The sequence below is a fragment of the Sinohyriopsis cumingii genome, chromosome 14 (genome assembly GCF_028554795.1).
Source record: "Sinohyriopsis cumingii isolate HCF-2022 chromosome 14, ASM2855479v2, whole genome shotgun sequence".
Classification (NCBI taxonomy): Eukaryota; Metazoa; Mollusca; class Bivalvia; order Unionida; family Unionidae; genus Sinohyriopsis; species Sinohyriopsis cumingii.
In genome coordinates, this window is record NC_142974.1 from 551,316 (window position 1) to 571,213 (window position 19,898).

The 19,898-nt window shown below is 40.9% G+C and overlaps 1 protein-coding gene across 1 annotated transcript in view; it reads left to right on the forward strand.

Moving 5' to 3' along the window:
- Nucleotides 1–19,650, forward strand: part of LOC149783069 (uncharacterized) — a 28,436-nt gene extending 8,786 nt beyond the window's left edge. The window contains exons 3-4 of the mRNA XM_089931286.1: nucleotides 17,693–18,115; nucleotides 18,717–19,650. Coding sequence (XP_089787412.1) covers nucleotides 17,693–18,115; nucleotides 18,717–18,886 — 593 coding nt within the window. The 3' untranslated portion in view covers nucleotides 18,887–19,650. The remainder of the gene's footprint in view (nucleotides 1–17,692; nucleotides 18,116–18,716) is intronic.
- Nucleotides 19,651–19,898: the final 248 nt, after the last annotated feature.

Genomic DNA, 19,898 nt, shown 5'->3' on the forward strand with positions numbered 1-19,898 from the left:
TCGAGGAGAATTTCAGGGAGGGATTGGGAAGCAGGTAACCGATGCAACTGCTCAATAAAATGGTCCACAATTGTTTGTCTCCTTGTTGCAAACTCAAATTGGCAATGGCTGCCCCGATGACACAATACACCACGAAGATTTGGCAGAAAAAGACGATTTGCGTTTTAGGCACACGTTCTCCACACCACACCCACAAGGGTTGTTTTTGTAAATCTTGCACAGAAGAACTACGTGAAGAAGGAGTGGTCGACGTAGCTGCGTCTGTGTGAAAGGGCATGATGGTCACTTCTTTTTATAGTCGATGACTTGCGAAGCGTCGATCCAAAAATCAAAACTGGGCGGATATCCTTTCCAACGTACTTTGACTTCTTTGACACGTCGTTTGCCCACTTTACGGGTTCTGCGTTCGAGAATGCTTTCGATGTCGTACACGTCGTCTTCTTTTTTGGTGACACGTTGTAACTCGGGCAAATAAAACGTTCCTTTGAGCACTTCTCCGTTCATGTCTTCCAATTTATAGACGGCAGGATGACGGCCATGCACTCGTCCAGTGACGCGAAACAATTCGGTCGTCCAGTTAGGTAAGTAACCTTTGTCGAAAGTGCGTTTGGTTTTGCCAGTGAGCACCCAATCTCCTACGGCCAACTCTCCACTTTTCTTGGGGACAGCCCTCGTCGGGGACGTACCGAACAGACGCTCAAACACCAACACTTCGTTGTCGGGAGTCACGTCTTGCGGGGCACATCCGATGCTTCGATGGTAAGATTGGTTGTACGCTTGCACCAGGTGCGGTAAGATGTCGATGTACTTCAGAGTGTGGTGATGCGTAAAATATTTCCACATGCGTTCTTTCAAAGTGCGTTGAAAACGTTCCACGATGCTGGCTTTGGCTTCGGGATTCTTGGTGGTAAAAAAAATGAATGTCACGTTTCTTTAATTCTTTTTGGAAAGCTTGGTTCAGAAATTCGGTGCCTTTGTCCGTTTGCCATCGAAGAGGGTGACGACCGGTTTGTTTCAACACCCGTTGCAGGGTTCGCACTAACTCGCTGCTCGATTTGGAAGTCAAGGGCACGACCCAGGCAAATTTGGAAAAGACGTCGATGACACAAAAGAAATATTTGTAGCCACGATTGTAGCTGGCCAAATGAGAGGCATCGGCTAAATCGGCTTGCCATTGATGATCGATGCCTTCCACTTGGGTGCGACTTCTGGCAAACTTGCGTCGAATGGGTTTGTGTAAAGTGTAGGTAGCTTGTTCTTGTAACCATCGTTGCACTTGAGGTAAACGGAGACTTTTCAGTCGAGTTTTGGCAGCGCGATACAATTTTTGAACTCCTGCGTAACCTGCAGGATGCGAGGGATCGTAGTAAATGCTGGCTAAGACTTTTTCCATTTTTTATTTTTTTGTGTTGGTTGGTGTGTTAATAAGGCACCCACTCTTGGAGGATGCTACTTTTTTTCTCTTGGGGTATTTTTTGGGATTGCAATGCTTTGCGTGTGCGACCTGCAATAGGTGTTGAAGAGGAGGATGTCTGAGCGGGGGATATCGGTTCTTGTTTCACTTCTGTCTTCACTTTCTTTTTCTCTTGTGATAAAGAAGGGGTGGCCATCATCTTTTTAATCCATCCAGTTCTGGAGGTAGGTGGTGTTGTTAACTTGCGTAATTTTTCTGGTGGAGTTTGAAACCCTTCTTCTTCTCTTTTTTCTGTCTTGGTCACTGGTAGTGGTGGTACTGGTACTGGTACTGGTGATGGTACTGGACTTTTCATCAAGGTCTTAAAATCTTTCAGAGTGGGTAGAGCTGTTTCGTCTAAAGCTTTCTGGTGAAAGAGTTGCAGTCGTTGCAAGAGTTGACCGTACTTTTGCGGTTTTTCTGTTTCGGACAAATCTTGGCGATCCATCAAGGACTGCAATTCGTGTTGTAACTGGGACATCTCGCTCAAATGGGGATTGGGAGGTAAATGCGGGGTGCGTTGTTCTTGCCACCGATGGTATTCCATCCATCGTTTGTAAGGCACTAAAGCTAGTTTTCGTCCTTCCATGGGGTTGTCAGGGGTCGATTCTGAGATCTTGGGACTTCCGAGGGTCTTTTTATCTTGCTCCCACCAGTCCTTCCAACATGGTTCCCAAGACTCCTTTCAGTAAGGGTCCTAACAAGAGGGGTAAAATGCCTCCACGTTGGACCAACATCTTATTCTTTTGACGAATGGGAATTTTCTTTTGAACCATTTGGCGAAGAACGTGACGATGTTTGCCTAAGCATTGTTTCTGGTGTTTGGACAAAGGGATCGTGCCTTTCAAGACATTCAAACAACATTCGCACACGGTATCGATGACCTCTTTGGAGGCCGATTGAATGAGTTTTTTTCGTAGAGGTGGAGAAGCTTTGGACAGGACAGATAACATGTCCCCATGTTTGACTAAACATGGTGGTAGTCCTTTTCTTTTCTTTCCTTGGGGTTTTCTGGAGGGTGACATCTTTGAGTCTTCAGGAACACCAAAAAAACACTGATACCCCCGACTTGGTCACAGGTCTTTTTTATACTGGAACGCGTCTCCACTGATTGTCTTTACGGCGTATCAGTTTGAGGACAGGCATGACACGTCGTGGAGGGGTACGCAACGGACTAAATCGAGCCAGTTCTTGCTTGGACAAATCCAGTAAACTTTGTAACATACCCGATCTTTCATGGACTTTGATTTTGGGAGAAGGTACTTTGTGAGCAGCAGCCACTGCCACTAAATTCGAAGGTCCTGCCACTGGGGAAGTTCTTTTGGGGGTCATCAACGGAGAAGTTCTTGGTGTGATCAACGTCTCCAAGTACTCTTCAGTTCTGGGTGTCATTAACGGAGAAGTGGACAAACGTGAAGCTGCCGGAGACGCAGTCACCGCCGTGGCAGGTCGTGGTTTGCGAGTGTAAGGTTGCGTCCTGGCCGAAGTGCCTCTCTTGCGACTAGTTTTCATCTGTGGACTTTTCTTTTTCTGGGGGCTTCTTTTCTTTTCCCGGGGTGGTGTCTGGTAAGAGGAGGGTCCCGCCACTGGAGAAGTTCTTCTTGGGGACCTGGTCTTTTTCTTTTTCTTCTTGGGGCTTCGTTGGACTTTTTTCTTGGGGATAACTTTGGGGGCATTAGGATCCCATCTTAAAAGTGAGCGAATGATGACCCCTCCTAGAGTACCACTCACTCCAGGTTTCAAAATGATTTGTTTTTTGGTTTGAGTGTCGATGCGGGGATCGGCCAGTTGGACCAAAGCGACTTTGTTTCGATCGAAAAAGCGTTTGGTTTGATGAGGAATCTGAATGATTCCTTGGAGTATTTGACGTGCCGTCACCGTGAACCATCGTAAGACTTCTTTGAGACTAGCTTCTAAGACACGAGCTCGTATTTGTGGATTTTTTTCTCGACTGATGCCATACAAGGCACGAATCAATTTGACGGGAAGATGCGACTGAAGGGACGTCATGTTCGCACTGTGAGTGAGACAGACGAAAAAGGGTCTGAGGTTTTTATAGATTTTTTTATGTGGAGTGAAATTAAGTCGAGGACGGAGACGTGTACAGGACAGGCCCTCCGTTTTGGCACCAGTGGTGAAACAAGTGGGTACGAAATCGCAAATCCTCGGGAGTCGTAGGTTTCAAATCGACGAGTAAATAGGCGTGTGGAGTTTGAGTGGCATCGTCGTACGCCTGAGTCAGCCAAGGCGTTCCTAACTGTTTGGCTAAGACTTGCACTTGCGATTTATCTCGAGGGCTTTTAAACAAGACCACGTAATGCGCATTGAGACTGATGGTGCGATGGGCTTTACTTTGTTGAAACAAATTTTGGGTGATGTAAACGACACTGGCATTACGGTGATGCCCTTTGCGCGTAAACTACAGTTTAATTTCTTCTTCGTCTTCCCCTAACATGTCGTCGAAAATGACCAAATGGGTTTGACGGGAGTCAGAGACGATGCCGTCGTCTTCTTTAGGAATGCCTTCCACAAACACGATGGAATCGCCTTGACTTTCTCGCATGAGGCTGTACGCCGATTGCCACTCTTTGTAACACCACACGATCCGCTGAGGTGGTCGATCGATCAAATGATGTTTATGTTCGATTAAACGTTTGACAAATTCGGTTTTGCCTGAACCGCTAGGTCCAGCAATGAGCATGTTAAAGGGATGGCGAAGATACAAAGCCTCCCAACTGGCACGATCTAAGTGTTCGTCGATGACTTTGACAGTGGAGGAAGAGGGAGCAGAGACAGCAGAGGTAGCCATAGTGTGAGAAATGTCACTTGTGACACGAAAAGAAACAAGACAAGAGTTTATATACTTTTTTTCAGAACAGGTTTATTGAATGTTTCAAACATGAATACGAAAGACAAAAATACATAAAAGTCAAAGGCTTAAGTATAAGGATAAAAGGCACATGATAACCATCAACGTGGAATAAACACAAGTGTCTGTACAACATGTTTTGGGTAATGTTCTAACCAGTTCTATAGTAGGGGGTAAGGTCACACAAGTGTCCTCCCGAAAGGGTCTTTCAGGCCTGTCCACGACAGTCCCGTCCTGGGTGACGGGTTCTTCTGGCACCGTCACTAACACAGGTTGAAAAGTCGCAAGGCTCACAATCGCATTCCACTTCAGAAGCCCCACACTTGAATTGTGCCTGTCTAAACTTGTTTTGTGTCTCTCTGAAAGTATTCATCTTGTTCGCTCGGTCTTGGTAGTCACAATGAACTATCGATCTTGCCTAGGGTTCCTTTTTATATACAGACCAATACCGACGTGTCCATACGGTAAGGTGAAATGATTGGGAAGTCGCACTCGCTTCTGGTACACGATTTGATAGAATTTTCCAAGGGTCGACTGACGATGTGGTGAGTGGGTAAACGTACAATTTTGTTCGGTTGATAGGTGGTCACTTTAAAGTTTGCATCCTCTCCCGATTGCAAGGCTTCTTTCAATACCCCAAAGTTCACCACACGACTGGTACGATAATTCAGAGTCAATCCTTTCACTTTACACGTCGTGTGCAATTCTCCTTGTGGGTCCCGGTATTCGTAGCCGTAATTTTTGGGACCACCACTGACGAAACTTAGAATCTTGTCGTCGGGATGCTCGTCTGTCCAGGCTCCTAAACGGTCTCCTTCGATGTCAGGGTGCTGTTGACTCGGGTGATGGATGTAAATGCAACTGTCCGTGTCAAAGTACAGGACACGTTCCCCTAACAGTTCTAAAGCTTCGTACAATTTTAAGCGAGCATGAGCTGTCAAGTAAGCCGCAATGATGACATTTCCAAAGGGGTCGTCTTGTACAAAGATCTTCTTCGTAATTGACCAAGATCAAATTCTCTCGAACGACGTCCACGTGTTTCATGTATTTGGTTTTGTCGTGAATCATCTGAAAGTAGCGGGAAGGTTCTGTCAAATATTCCGTCTTGGGTAAACACGGTCGTTGTGCCATTTTACCCCACAAGCAATTTAACATCACTTTGGCAAACGACCGCCTGCCTTCGTTTTTCTCGATGTGGTCTAAAGAGATGCCTTCTTGTTCATAGTATTTCTCTTTGATTGTCTTTTCGTCTTCGGAAGTGTGACACCAGGAAGGATAGCCGCTGGCTTCTTGCTTCAGTTTCAAAAAGGCATCCACGTTGTCTGCGAAAATGCCTTTCTGACTGGGGTCACCCTTGTGGTATTGTTGTGTCTTGGGAAAGTGGCAAATTTCGTACACTTCTAACAGTTCGTATCCCATGTCCAGAGCTTTGAACAATTCCACGCTGACCCAGGTTCCCGTCAAGGCACGTTCTTCCTGGGTATGCTGACAAGGTTGGTCTTGGTTGCACGTTTCGGCACCAGTACGGCACAAGGGAAACATCAGTTTGCCTTGACAATGGTGAGGTAAGACGGGATGGTATAGGTTCGTGGGAGGCAAAACTTTACACTTGATCAAGCCTTCGTATTGTCGAATGTTTTTCAGGTCGATGTGTTCCGTGAACAATTGTGGGTGCCCTGCAGGAAAGGGACAATATTTGCACACGTAAGGATACAACGAACACACGTCCAAGTATTTGATTTCTTCTCCTTTCTCTTCGTCGGCTTGGTACAGCAAACAGGTGGCATTGGTCCTTCCTCCGTATAAACTATCCCTCGGGTTTAGGGGGTCCATCAGCTTGTAACTTTCGACGGCACCTTTAAACTCGGGATCGGTTTTCATACGGTGATCGTACTCGTGTTCCCACATTTCCACCACTTGGTATCCTTGCTGTTCTAACTTTAGGCGTCGCTGACAAGTGTCCTGGTACAAGTCTTCCATGGTTCGTTGTAAAAACTGATTTTTAGTGCTACGATCAGGGTAACAGACGGGACATCCGTGAAATAAGCAACCGTTAAACTCGTACACGATCTTGGGGTTTTCTAAGTCCCAGCCATCGACCGAATACGTTCCGATGGTCTTTTCGCCTCCTCCGTTGCGGGCATGCTGAATCCATTTGTCTTCCTTGTCGCACAAGTAATGTAACCAACGTAGGGCTTTGACCGAGTATTGACGTTTGACATAGTAGGTCGTTTGAGGACTGATGACAGCCACGGTGTTTTCAGGCATGAATCGTTGTCGATACACTAAGGAACACGCTTTAGCAATGGTGCAAGCTTCTTTCAAAGGATCGACCCCTCCGTGTTCCATGAACAGTTCTCAAAATTTTCCACAGCAACGCCGTAAAATGTCCACGTCGGAACGACAATACTTTAGCATTTCTTCCTGAAAGTCGAAAGGGTCGGAGGCGTGAGTCTGGTACCAAGCGTAGAAAGCTTCTCGTTGTTCGGTACGCATGTTGTCGGGGTCGTAATAGTGAGCCTCAGGCAAATGGGGTAGAACGGCGTGTTGATTGGCTTCCGTATTGAAAAAGTGTGGAAAGTACCCTTTAGCCATTTCTGTCATTCCAAACGTTTTAGGCATTCGACTCAAAGGCATGGCCAAATAGCTCATCGAATCTTTAAACTGCACTTGTCCCACTTGCATGAAAATGATTTTGGCTCCGTTCAAAGTCACTTTAGGACGTTCGGTGCCTTGTTCCGTATAGCATCTGAAAAGAAACTGTCCATCGTATCCGGAGAAATTGTGAGCCATCACTGTGGCATGACGATGACAATCTCCGTAACGTTCGATGTCCTCTTGGCTCCACGTCTTGTCGATGGGATCTAAGACTCACTGGGCAAAATCGGCTAACGTGTTCGGTCCTCGAAAGATTTTTTCACGCCCTCCGGGAATCTTGCTGCAGTGAGGGCAATGACTGAAGATAGGTTCTTGAATGCACTTCTAGCGCGCTCGATGAGGCACGCAGAAATTAGGAATGTGAATGACAGTCTCTTGCATGCATTCGAAATCGAAAAAGATGAACTTGCCTTTCTTCTTGTGACCGTCCTCTTTCTCTGGTGGGGGTTGGTATTTTTGCACGTAGCATTCGTGTTTCAAGTCCACGATGTGGTGACAAATGTGACATTTTTTCTTTCCTGAACATACGTGTGCCTTGGCATTATTGGTACGTAGGCCTTGTCGACACGTAGGGCACAGTCTCAGCAGTTGACAAGCACATTTCTGCTGTGAACCTTGCGTCTTCAGATGTTGTTGGTAACAGGCAGGGCTGACAAACGTGCGCAGACAAGCAGGACAATGTACTCTTTCTTGTCCTTCGCTCAGACAGGGTGGAGAGGCCAAACATCCTAGGCATTTCCATCCGCAATGTTTGTGTTGCTCTCGATTGTTATAGCCATAGTCACATTTCTCACAGTAATAACTGTATCCCAGGAATCCAGTGATAGTGGTAATGGTATCGAAATGGTCATCGTGATAATAGACATGAATGTATTTTCCGTCCTTAAAGTCTTTCCCTCGAAACAACAGAGGTCCACGCACTTCTTGAGGGTGCACTTTCAAGGTGTAGCGTGGAGCTAGGACATCTTGCAATTTTTGCATTTCAGGAATGCCACAGGGTGTGTCTTTGGACAGGCCAGCTTGTTTCAACAGGAGTTCTGCTTCGTTTCGTTGTTTGGCTCGGTCCGATTGTTGAATAGTTTTCCAGGTTCTTTTCCATTCTGTCGTGTCGTTCTTGTTGGCATAGGTTCGTCCCACCACGATGGCTCGGGCTAAGCACATCTGGTCTTGAGGGTTGTTAATTTGGACGAGACTCTTTTTGGTGCTGCGAAGGTCGTTCACCAATAACACCTTATTGCGTTGTCCGGTCCCTTGAGGAGGAGAGACGTGGGCCATTTCAGTGTGGCTTTACCATCGGTGATGTCAAACTGGTCATTAGATTGTTGTACGTGTTGAATCTTGTCCATGACTTTGGAAGGGGTTAGTTCTGCGGGTCTGCTAAACTCGATCCAAACAGGGGATTTCAAGCTGTCGTGATCTATGGATAGTGTCAAGCGATCGTCTTCTTTGGGTTGACATTGTCGCTTGAGTGCGGTGAGCAAAGAATCCCACATCTCGGTGATAAACCCTTCTGCTTTCTCCAATGGTACGTCGGACTTGAAATCTTCAAACTTCACTGTGTAGGTGTAAGCCGTGGTTCTAAATTTTCTAGAGGAGCGCTTTTCCGTCTCTCGAATGGAGTAGTACTTTTCAGGGTTAACTAAGGGTGGTGAACTTTGTTTAGAGGGTTCGGATTCTGGTTCACTTATGTCCTCTTCAAAATCACTGGCATGAATTTGTGCCAAGACTTCAGCTCTGGTACGAGGCGATAGATCACGTTTCTGCCTCTTACTTTCTTCTTCTTCTTTCTTCTCGAATGAATAGGATCGTTTCATCTTGAGTGCAAAACGTCAAATGACTCAAGTTTAAACACCATAGACTAATTTATAGTCATGACAAACCAGCGTATATAAAAAGGGTGTGTGTCTTGTCCTTTCACTATTCATTTCACTCTCAAACCGAGCACAACGATGGAAGAGACTACCCAGATGGAACGTTTCATCAGAGCTTTGCGAGGGGTCATTAGAAAATTCTCTTCAGACCAGCCGACGGACTACTCTCCTTCCTTTCGAGATAAAAGTCAAGATACTTGCTATATCTGTCAGAAGAAAGGGCATTGGTCTTCAGAGTGTCCAGACCGTCAAAAAAGGAAAAAAGGGGCTAGAAAAGACAAAAGTCAAGATACCTGTTATTATTGTCAAGAAAAAGGACATTGTGTCTCAAGATTGCCCAAAAAAGAAACAAGAGGAGTCGGAAGAAAAGAGGGATTCTTCAGAAGAAGAGAGAGATTCTTCAGAGGAAGAAAGCAGCCAGGTGAAGAAAAAGAAACAGGAGAAGAAAAGAAGAAGGGAAGAAAGTGAGGAGGAAGAGGAGGAAAAGACTGTGACGGTGAAGAAATTGAAAAAAAAGAGAGAGTAAAAAAGAAAGAAACAGAAGAAGTGAATGCAATTTATAAAGTGTTCTGTTGTGAATTGTGAATTGGATTGTAACTATGGAGAAAAGAATACATTAATTATATAAGGTAAGTGTCTTTGAGTTTTGATTTTAAAATAAGAAGCTACACTCACGCACTCATACACAGACATGTACTATAAGGGTAAAATGGTTTTTTTTTTGTTGTTGATTTTTGAGTTATTGGCAAATTGAAAGGCTATCTCTTTTCGAGAGAAGTGGGTGGCCCTGAAAAGGGCCTTTTTATTTTGGTGTAGGGGGTGAGTTTAAGCAATCAACTTTAACTGCCTTAAGCCTTTGCCACGGCCGAGGCCTACTTCTGATGATTGGGTTGAAATCACTAAGGGTGGTACGATAGGCTTAGTCACAGGGTTGGCATGTTTAGCTCGGGAAGGTCGTATTCTCTTCGGTCGTGATAAAGAAGTCTGATACATTTGTTTCAGACTTCTTAACTCCGCTAAAATGTCCAACAGTACCGTAGCCGTTTGATTTTCACCCTCTTGTTTCTTTGCTGCTACTTCTTCTTCTTGTTGTTTTTTTTCTTACCTCTTCTTGTTGCTGTTGCTGTTGCTGTAGGAGAAAAGCTTGTTCAGCTTCCTTTTGTCGTTGCATAAATTTCTCCAATTCTTCTTTCTGTCTCTGTCTAAAATGCTCCACTTGCGGTAATGAAGAATGAGACGAAGGTTCCGGAACAAATTCTTGCGAGGTAAGAAAATCCACAAAATCCCAATGTACCTCTTCTGAAAGTAAGTCCGGGTTCCCTTGGGTGGTCTCCACTGCTGGTTCACCCCAATGGATCGTTTTCTGAGTTTCCGTCATGTTGAATCACTGTCGCATAGATTGACAGCACACAGGCGCTAGCAAACCTATATAGACCACATGACGTCACATACTGCTCTCTTCGGATTGGATGCGGACTGACTGAATTTTGTAACGCGTGTTCGGATTGGTGAATGGACTCAATCCGTTTCAATCCTTCCTCTACCTATAAATAAGCGCAGTTCACTGCATTGATTCACCTGTTCTCGTCGCCTCACGATGTGGACCACAGTTGAATCATCCACCCTTGTGTCTTCCATGATGTTTAGGACGGACATGCTCATGTATGTCCGGTCCAAGTGGACTGTTGTTGATAGGACAGATACTAGTCTATGGATGAGAAGAGTTTACATAGAAAGACAAGGATGCCTCAAGAGGGTACTTGTGTATGGACCTGCAGTTAGAAGGAGTTTAAGAAGAAGAAGAAGATGTGACAGATGCCGTCTATGTTAATATTAATATTAACATAAACCCAAAGGCCCTTTTCAGGGCCACCCACATTTCTCGAAAAGAGATAGCCTTTCGATTGCCTACTCCTTTATAAAAATTTTTTTTAAAAAAAAAATCCCATGTTCAATTCCCCTTGTCCCTAAAGTAGTTTTTTTTTTCTAACATGTTCAATTCCCCTTTGTCTCTAGACAAACCCACACTTTATTCCCATGTTCAATTCCCCTTGTCCCTAGACAGACCCAAACTCTATTCCCCATGTTCAATTGCCTTTGTCCCTAGAATCGATATTTTTTTTTTTCCATTGTTCGAATGCCTTTGACGCTAATCTCAATATTTCCTTTTTTTTCCTTTCTCCAATGTTAAATTCCATTGACGCTAATCTTACCCAGGGTTTTTTGCCCATGTTAAATTTCCATTGACGCTAATCTCGCCCAGGGTGGTTAATGTTAAATTTCCATTGACGCTAATCTCGCCCAGGGGGTGTTTTTAATGCTAATTCCCATTGACGCTAATCTCACCCCTTTCACTACTAATAACAAATTTAGCATTATTATTTTTTTTTTTTTTGCAAATAAGATTTGTTCTTTTGCAATAGAGAGTTAACGTAATGGTTTCAAAACCTTCTGTCTCTAAAATTGTGAAAAAATGAAGTAGCAATGGTTCTTGTCTCCTATGTTATTTTGATCACAATGGCTACACCATTCCTGAAACTGTATATTGTCCAAACGACATGTTTTAGCAGCCATTGCATGGATCGAAATCCTAAACTTTAAAATACAGCAGCCTAGGTAACAGTAATAGGTAGTTTTCCATATTCAGATCTTTTAAACGATGGTAAAGGTGTTTCTTATTGAATTCATCCATCTATAAGTACTGGCGTTATATTGGTCTCTTATAAGGATTGGATAGAGGAGTCTGGATAGTTTAGCCCACTTACCATTGATGACAGAGATGCAAAATCCTATCTTTACACCAGTGAAGTAAAGTGGGTAATTTAGCATGATCGAAAAGATGCAACTGCATGGGACTATTGGAGTGTCTACGTATTTAGTAATGTACAAATGTAACCTTTCTAATTTGGACAAAATGCATTAATTGACTTAAAAAAGGTCGATTTTAAAAGGGGAACATCCCTAAATATTTAAATTCAGTACAAACGTCAATTAGATTTTCTCCAATTGTAAATCTGTATTTGTCATCATTTTCTGTACTAATAATCAAACTCTTTGTCTTTATGTAATTAATAATCATTTTCCATAGCTCTAAATATTCGTGAAACAGAATTATATAATGTTAGAAAGATTCTTCGTCAGTACAAAAAAGACGCCTAAAGGAGAATAAAAAATTCGAAGGAAAATGGACATAGGGGGATCAGAAAATTGCAACTGCACACTTGTGCACTCTTTTTCTAACAGAGAGTTTTCTAAGTCATTTAGGTACATAATAAATAAAATTGGCTTAGATTTTCATCTTGCATCACACCCTTACCTCACTAAAAGAAGATTGTTCTCCCTCGCATAACTGACACATGTGATTTAAACGATACATCTTATATATTTTCACATTGACATGGTTATCTTCTGGTTTTGTCCGCATTATTATCCTCCAAACATTACCAACGACACGACTGAAATCAATAAAAGCACAAAATAATTTCACCTTGAAAGTTTTTAAACAAAGGGGTTCAATAATGGCCGATTTTGGCCCCCCATATTTTCATACGAGCTCGAAGACAAAATAAATGATCCGCTGTTGAATAGACTGGCCTGAATCCGGCATGGAATTCTTTAAGAACATCGTGACATTCTGGAGTCTTTTTATTCAAGTACGGATGTAAAAAGTTTACTGGAAATCTCAAACTCGTGAGAGGTCTATAATTAACAGACGAGCTTACGTCCCCTTTCCCCTTGTATACTGGTCTGATTATACCTTCAAACCAAGAGTCCGGAATCAGACAAGTGTAAAATATTATGTAAAACAAAGAGACATAAGTGCATTAGATGTGTGTGTGTGTGTGTGTGTGTGATTTGGATTTTTAACGTAGCTTTAACAATTTTTTCGTCATATCGCTGCGATGTCTGCAGTGTGGCTTGTTTATTGCGATGTCTAGCATGAGGGCATCATGCAGCACACATTGAGCATGATGTCCCATCTAGTCACATTTTCTGACACCATGCCGACCAGTCCTAACATTAACCTCTTAATGATGAGTGCCTAGCGATGCAGCTGTTAGTACTATTTTTATAGGTCTTTGGTATGACTCGGCCGGGGTTCTAACCCGCGATCTCCCCAATACGAGGTTGACGATCTAACCACTAAGCCACCGGAGCGGTCTTCTGTTTTGTTGTTCTGAAGACATTTAACGCAAATAATAACTTCTGGCTCAGTAATTGCAGAACTAAATATTTGTTTTGGGTTTTTTTTGTTTTGTTTTTTGTCGTCTATTGTATTTTATATCATCTTCAAAATACATTTTTTTTTCAATTTCGTCAATATTCTTTTTCTTTTTTAAATCTTTGAGTTCTTCGAGTTTAACATTTTTGTCCCCTGCTGTCTTTCCTATTTTATTTAGTTTTATCCAATAAACCTCTTGGTTCTTTAATTTTCATCTTCCGCATTTTTTGAGTTTAACTTGTTTTTTTGTTTCTGCAAAATTTCAACTTTTGTTGCTTATTATAAATGCGTTCACAAGATTTGCCATACTTGTACGAGTTTTTTTTTTATTCCTGAATATTTTTCTTGCTAGGTGATATTTTCTGCAGGCCTTTTGACACTTAGTTCCAAATTATCGTTTAATTTTTTCATCCAAATGTGTTTGCTATTATTTATAGCAAGCCTTTTTGTAGCAGAGTCGTTAAATAACGATGAGATCGATGAATACAATCAGTTGATGTCATTTTTATTATATTCTATTATGTTAACCCCGAACCTTCTTTACTATCTCTTCAAGTTTACCGGTATCACTATTTTTAATAAAATCATCCTTTCCATATTCTTGCTATCTTGGATTTTGTGATGATGCTCTTTTATCGTCAAGTTAAATTTGCTTGGTTTCGTAGTAAAAACTAAAGTTAGCGACCATCAGCAAAATAGTGTGTCAAGATCTTGTATGCAAAAATTATTAACATATTCCAGAGCGTTCATAGAGAAGATATTAAATAACAAATATTTCGAAGGTTGTCGAACCTGCAATCATTTTGTCACCAATCTTCCGTTTAATATAAGAAGGTTTATTATTTCTACATATTTCTATCACTATTATTCCAGAGTTAGTAATTATTTTGTCTAATGTTACTCGTTTCTTAGGCAATTTATAACCACCAAGAATTTGTGTGGTATAGTTGAAAAACTGAGAGTAATCGGTACCAATATCGAAGAGTTTAAGAAGGAACTCTTCTGTTTGCTATACAACCATCAATGTTAGGAGTTCTGGCATTAAAGTATCCCATTTAAAATACATATTTGTTCCAAGTACGTCCTGTTAGGAATTTCATCTTTAGGATAAAACCTTGAATCTGATTGGGGAACATAAAAAACCCAAAAATTGCATCCCCATCAATTTGAAAATTAGTATTCTAAACTTTAAACCAAAGTACGTAATCTGAATCAGATTAAATGATACAAATAAAAGGAAAAATACAATTCTAAAAAAAAACAAAAAAAAAAAAACGCTCAACCCACCGTTCTTGCGGTAATATGTTTGCTTTCGATTGTTAGACCAGTACGCATCAAAGCAATTCATTTGTATCAAAATTGTCTGGCTTTGCTTCACTAACACACAGATATGATAGTTTGGAATAAATTCATAAATATTGCGGTTTAAGACGGCAGACATTTAAAAGATGCACATTTTATTGCTTGATCTGAAACCTGATTCACTCGAGTTTTGGCTTTGATTTATTTTTGATATGGGATCATCACAACATTCACTAGAATCGTTCTTTGAACATCCCTTGCATTCCTAAATGGTAATCGATGGACGGAGGTCAGCGTCGACGTTTGAGTTCTCTGGTGGTTTATCTGTAGGTTCTGCAGGGTCTTTCGACATTTTATTCCGGATTTGTATTGCATCTGCGATAGAGGGGTCTTCTGCTGCGTGTCGACATCATCTCCCACAGTGCTATCTTCAGATAGGACATTTTTAGATAAGAGAGTTGCAGTTGCAATAACTTTTGTTGTCATAATAATTACCGCCGCTAACATTGCTTGTTTCGGAATTTATCTCCATGGCCGAGAGGTTTGAGCGCCTTTTGACTCTTTATCAACATTGGTAGTTAGCAAAGGACTATGGGCCTCGCTAATATTGCTCAGTCTGTTGTGCCTGTTGATTTGGTGCCAATATGGAAAATAATCGTTGACTGATTTACTATCCACGGTTAATTTTGCCGGATACTGAATGGTAACTTTTGATTGTGAGTACTTGCTTTTTAGACGTTTTAGCTCATTGAACGATTTCCGAGCATTTGTAATTTCTTGTGGATAATCCCGACCAATGAATATTCGGTAGCTTCAGTTTGGAAGTATTTGATAATATCAGCTCAACATTTTGATCGTCTCGCAAGGCTGTTGTCGTTGATCTCTGTCTCACTTTATCAGAACTACGGTTATTATGTTTGTTGCTATCTCTGTTGCTACATCTCTGCAGTTTCTCTTTGAGGTGGATTATATGTATGCATACTTCGTCTGAGTCAATGGTTTATCGCTAAGAAAGTCATGCATCACATCCAAAAAACATTTTCATTTATGACCTCTGGTAACCCACAAATATCACATTGTTCGATCACTGACGCACCAAGGTCGACCGATTTGTAAGCCATTTTTCACAAAATTCTACTTAAGTCGGCCATATAACTGGTGTATCTGGCGACCATGTGGCTTGTCTCGTTTTGAGTCTGGGGCGATCTTTCTTTCCAGGCAGGTCATGTACAATTCTTGGCTGCCGCCTCCTAAACACTGTACTCCACAGAATCAGAATTTGCGACCATTCCTGAATGTTCAAAGACCAAATATTGAGGCTATTCCAAATTTTTATTCACAAAATAATACAAACAACCAAAGGATTAACTGAAAATGCTACTTTCGCGTTCAGTCATACATCTCGTACCGTCGTAATATGAGGTAGCCTTGCTGTATCGTTCCCATGGACAAATCCCAAAACCTTACATATCTGATTCAAAACAAATGCACAGATCACACAAGTATGGCTCGTTCAATTTTTCAGTAATCATTATAACACAGGAAAGTTACTAAATACCTACATTTATTTGCGATACTAATTTCAGTATTTCGGTGATACCACTTTTTGCCCGTCATTAAAAAACTATTGGATACCTCGACCATGCAATACATACATTTTGTCTGCAATAATAATTTTGTTTTGGATTTTACCAGTTCTCGCAGGTACATGCTATTAAAAACCATATGGTATGAGGACAACAAAACTTGCATTCGAACACAGAACATCATTATGACGAGCATCTCGTTAAAACGAACATATGATATGGATAAAACTTTTACGTTATAGGTAGATATTTCAACATCGTGTTAAATAATAATAATAATAATCATGTTATCATGACAACATTTAGCAAACCTATTATGATAATATAAATAAAGATACAAATAATAATGATATAGATGATAATAAGCATCGCTATCATTGTCATCATCTTGTCAGTGATGGCAGTAATAATAATAAAGACAAAACTTGTTATCATCATCACCAGCTGCAGCAGAAGCAACAGACAAACATACCTGTTTCTACGTTTTATGAATTTTCATCATCAATAACAACAACATCCAGACATACCTCTCTCTCAGTTTTTTAAAAAAAATACTTTCCTTGATTACTGTTAGATTTCGTAGAATGTCGGAGTGGGTGTACCGTCCTCAAAATGTATTCATTTCCTCAGTCTGTTCTCTGATGATAACGACTATGATTTATGATGTCTATAATCGTTGTCATCGTCGTCATCATCATCATCATTACATACATTATTATTTATCATCAGCATCATCGTGGTCATGATTATGAGATCACTTCGGATGAATGTCGTGGACACAGTTTGTTTTGCAGCCCCTAAATCTGTTGGAAGGAAACATAAGTGACATAAAGGTCATGGTTTTGCCAATTGTAAAAATATGTAACTGGTGCAAAAATCTTGCATAGATACACGTTTTGAGTTCAAGCCTTTTCCCGCATTAAGAAAACTGTGTTCTTTATAAGATATTTATTTTATAACTTAACTTAATTTACAATTTATCTGAGGTTTTAACTTGTACGTCATACGATTGTGATAATATTTTTTAATTACTTTGTCTTCTACGCGTATTAAAATCAGAACTAGAAATTTGGCCAGCGCAAAGTAATCTTGCTTTAACGGAAACTACCTTATTGTGAAATTTGTTTTTCCCGTTTCAAATTTAGTATTCCTGATTCACTTCTTAGTTCCAATATAAAATAACCTGAGACTGTTCGTTGTTTACTCCTTCTCCCCCTCCCCCCTCCCCCGAAAATATGGAGGTTGGGCGGGCGCTGATTTCGTAGAAAGGTAAATACAATGGAGTGTGCATATGGGAGGGGGAATGGAGATGTGGGTGAACCTCAGCTCTTGTGCGTGTATTTCTGTACTTCCAACGAAAAGAGATTGTCTTACATAGTAATCAATCCGGTAACAATTACATTGAAATGAGTGGTCTTTTCCTCACGGTTAGGAAAGGGAAATTGTTAAATAGGCTTTGGCAGATTATAATTAGAGGCATACTCGGAACTTTATTATTGCTTATAGGATATACACAGTTTTCACTTCTGCAGATTGAATCATGACGTGAATATATCCGGATGACAGCAAAAAGGTCAACAAAGAATCGAACTAGATTAACTTATCCAACATGTAAAGTGTGAACACATAGCATGGTTTCTTTTCTCCAAACAAATGCAACATACCATGACATAAAATAATATATTTTGTATCTTCAAAACATTTTTCATTTTTTATATTTACCACACGAAGATACCCAAAGATGTCCAAGGGGAACGCATGTGAGTAGAGGCTGTAATTCGCGGATGTTTCCGAGTACCTGCCCGAGCGGATATCACTGCTACAGCTCCACGGACGGCTCTGGCCTTTGTTGCCCCGACATCGCTAAGGTGACTTGCCCCTCGGGCGGAAATCCCGCAGGTCCTTGCAGCTCTTTTGGAGTCAACCAGTGTCCGTCTGGCCACTTCTGCAGCTCCACATCAGTAGATGGATCTGGAACATGCTGCCCTCTCGATATACCAATGTTGCCAGTCAGATGCCGAAATGGAGGGACAGCGAATGGGCGGTGTGTTCCCTCTGTCACTAATCAGTGTGTTGGCGGCTTCTTCTGTCAAGATGTCCCAGGCGACAGAACAGGAATATGTTGTCCAACTAGAATCGTTCAACCAGCACTCGGTAATTCTCTCTCTCTCTCTCTCTCTCTATCTCTCATACATTACTCTTGCATACATTCCATGCTTTCTTACGTTTTACAAATTAGCAGTACGACAACTTTAATTTTACGGCATGGATTTCAAGTAATAGCAAGTAATTTTGCTTCATATTCCAACCAAATAACGGATTGTACACAACCCTCCAATTCCACACCATATCGCAAAATTCGTCACCTATATAATGTGTGACCTGAATGGAATTTGGTTAGCAAATATTTGAAATGTAATTTTTTAAAATGATTATAAGTTATACACTCAAACACACACACACCTATATATATATATATGCTTCAAGTCTCTTACCCCTACCCCCTGCCAGATGCAAACATTCGTGAAGTCCCACACCCCTACCCCCTGCCCAGCGGTTTAAGATGAGATTTGGACGGAGTGACATATAGATGGACAATAACACAATATGTCCGATATATTATGAAAGCCTTGAGATAGATGAATGTGGGAGGGGTATCGAACAAGAGGTTAACGGCACGACATATCAAAGCTAGAAATAGTGTCACTATTTTTATCATGATGTTTACAGGTGTGGTTACCTATTTCTTCCACAGGTTCGTGTCCTGTGGTGAACAGCGTGGGCCCGTGTGTGATATTACCCGGTCATTGTTTGTCGGACAATGACTGTCGACAGGGTCAGAGGTGTTGCCCAGATGGATGCGGGAAAATGTGTAAATATGTCGGGGGTGACAGTTACATCCCGAGGTCTGATCTCAAAGGGTGACAATTATCCTCAACACCGAGAAATAAACGCGATGAATGACACGCACACGTGGGTCTGAATTCGACCTTAGACCCTGTTTTTTCTTGAAATCTGATGGAGAAATGTTATTCTTTCTATGGAGAAGTAATACTCTCGATATATATCATATGATCTCTATTTCTGTTAACTTCTTGGTTTTATATTTTTTTATCATATAACCCTTTTTGTGGAGCTATATAGCCTTAGTGTTGTTGCGCCCTAAAATCCGCAATCAACCACTAGCTCTCCTTTGTCACTTATTGATACTTCACATGTGATATTTTCATTCTTTGTGGTTCTTTTGTGTTTTTTAACTTCATTTTCCATAAGGCTGATATATAAATTCATGAACTTATTGCAAACTTTAAGTAAAATAATTGTATTGTAATTGTAATTTGACTTCCGTTCTCATCATTTTTCACGTATGACAAATGTTATCCATACAAACTGAGAAATATAAATGTTTAATCTAAAAAATTATGCCCCTCCCATATATGCCATGTCCAATATTCCTGGCTACTCTGACATTTATGTCACATCTTTATTACCTATTTTATGTTCAAGAGCAGCAGGGTTCTTGGATTGGAAGTTTTACGTTTTTATTATCAGCTATTTCCAAATCTTTTCTATTTGATTAAAGCTCATTAATATATTTTATTCTTTATATATTATTTTTTCTTCATTACTTTTTCTTTTCTGTTTTTGCTATCGAATGAAACATGCTTACATAAAAAATTCTATTGTTATTTGACTTGTGCTCTTTTGATTTTTACTTACCCCTTCTTCCTATTCCGTCTTGAAAACAATTTTAAATATTTTAAAATTATAACATAATATGGAAACGACTAAAACACAGCCATGTCTTAAATTTCATACCCAAGAAACCCCATCTCTCTCTCTCTCTCACACACACACACAGAGTTATATATATATATATATATATATATATATATATATATATATATATATAATTTGCATTGTTTGTTAGTTGTTG